The sequence below is a fragment of the Fragaria vesca genome, linkage group LG2 (assembly GCF_000184155.1).
Source record: "Fragaria vesca subsp. vesca linkage group LG2, FraVesHawaii_1.0, whole genome shotgun sequence".
NCBI lineage: Eukaryota > Viridiplantae > Streptophyta > Magnoliopsida > Rosales > Rosaceae > Fragaria > Fragaria vesca.
Genome location: NC_020492.1, coordinates 27,282,884 through 27,283,655, shown reverse-complemented (window position 1 = coordinate 27,283,655; position 772 = coordinate 27,282,884). Strand labels below are relative to the sequence as shown.

At 47.0% G+C, this 772-nt stretch overlaps 1 protein-coding gene across 1 annotated transcript in view; it reads left to right on the top strand.

Annotated features, from left to right (window-relative positions):
* The first annotated feature begins 96 nt into the window (after positions 1 to 96).
* LOC101309035 (proteinaceous RNase P 3-like) overlaps positions 97 to 772 on the top strand; it is a 38,607-nt gene continuing 37,931 nt past the window's right edge. Inside the window, exon 1 of the mRNA XM_004293035.1 lies at positions 97 to 736. Within this exon, the coding sequence (XP_004293083.1) occupies positions 97 to 736 (640 nt within the window). The remainder of the gene's footprint in view (positions 737 to 772) is intronic.

Below are 772 nucleotides of genomic sequence, written 5' to 3'. Positions count from 1 at the left end.
CATGTCCAAACAGTCGACCCATACTTTAGGCAATCACAAGATTGTGCTCGGTGTCCGGGCTTCTCACCTCACCAAAAATTGACGTGTGCACTCCGAATGCTAGCCACTGCATGCTCGGCTGATTCCTTAGATGAATCATTTCGTATGCCTGAATCCACCGCCATTGAGAACCTTGGTCGATTTTGTCGTACCATTGTCACCATTTATCAAGAACGCTACCTTCGGGTTCCTACAACAGAGGATCTTGACATGCTCCTACAAAGAGCCGAGCGACGAGGATTTCCTGGAATGATCGGTTCGCTGGACTGCATGCATTGGCAGTGGAAGAACTGTCCAGTTGGGTGGCAGGGGAGCTTTAGCAGCAAAACAAGGAAACCAACTATTGTTCTGGAAGCTGTGGCTGGTCCTGACACTTGGATCTGGCATGCTTTCTTCGGAATCCTGGGGGCGCAGAATGACCTCACTGTTCTCGGACGTTCCCCACTATTTGATGCTGTCACAGCAGGTCAGTCACCACAACTTAACTATCATGTTAACGGGACTCCTTATGAGTTTGGCTACTACCTTGCTAATGGTATTTACCCTAAGTGGGCGACATTAGTGCAATCTATCAGACAACCTGAGAATGAACAGGAGGAGTATTTCTCCACTAAACAGGAGGCATATCGCAAGGATGTTGAAAGGGCATTTGGAATTCTACAAGCACGATTTGCAATAATTAGGCAACCTGCAAGAGGTTGGGATAAAGATTCATTATCTACAATTATGTTGG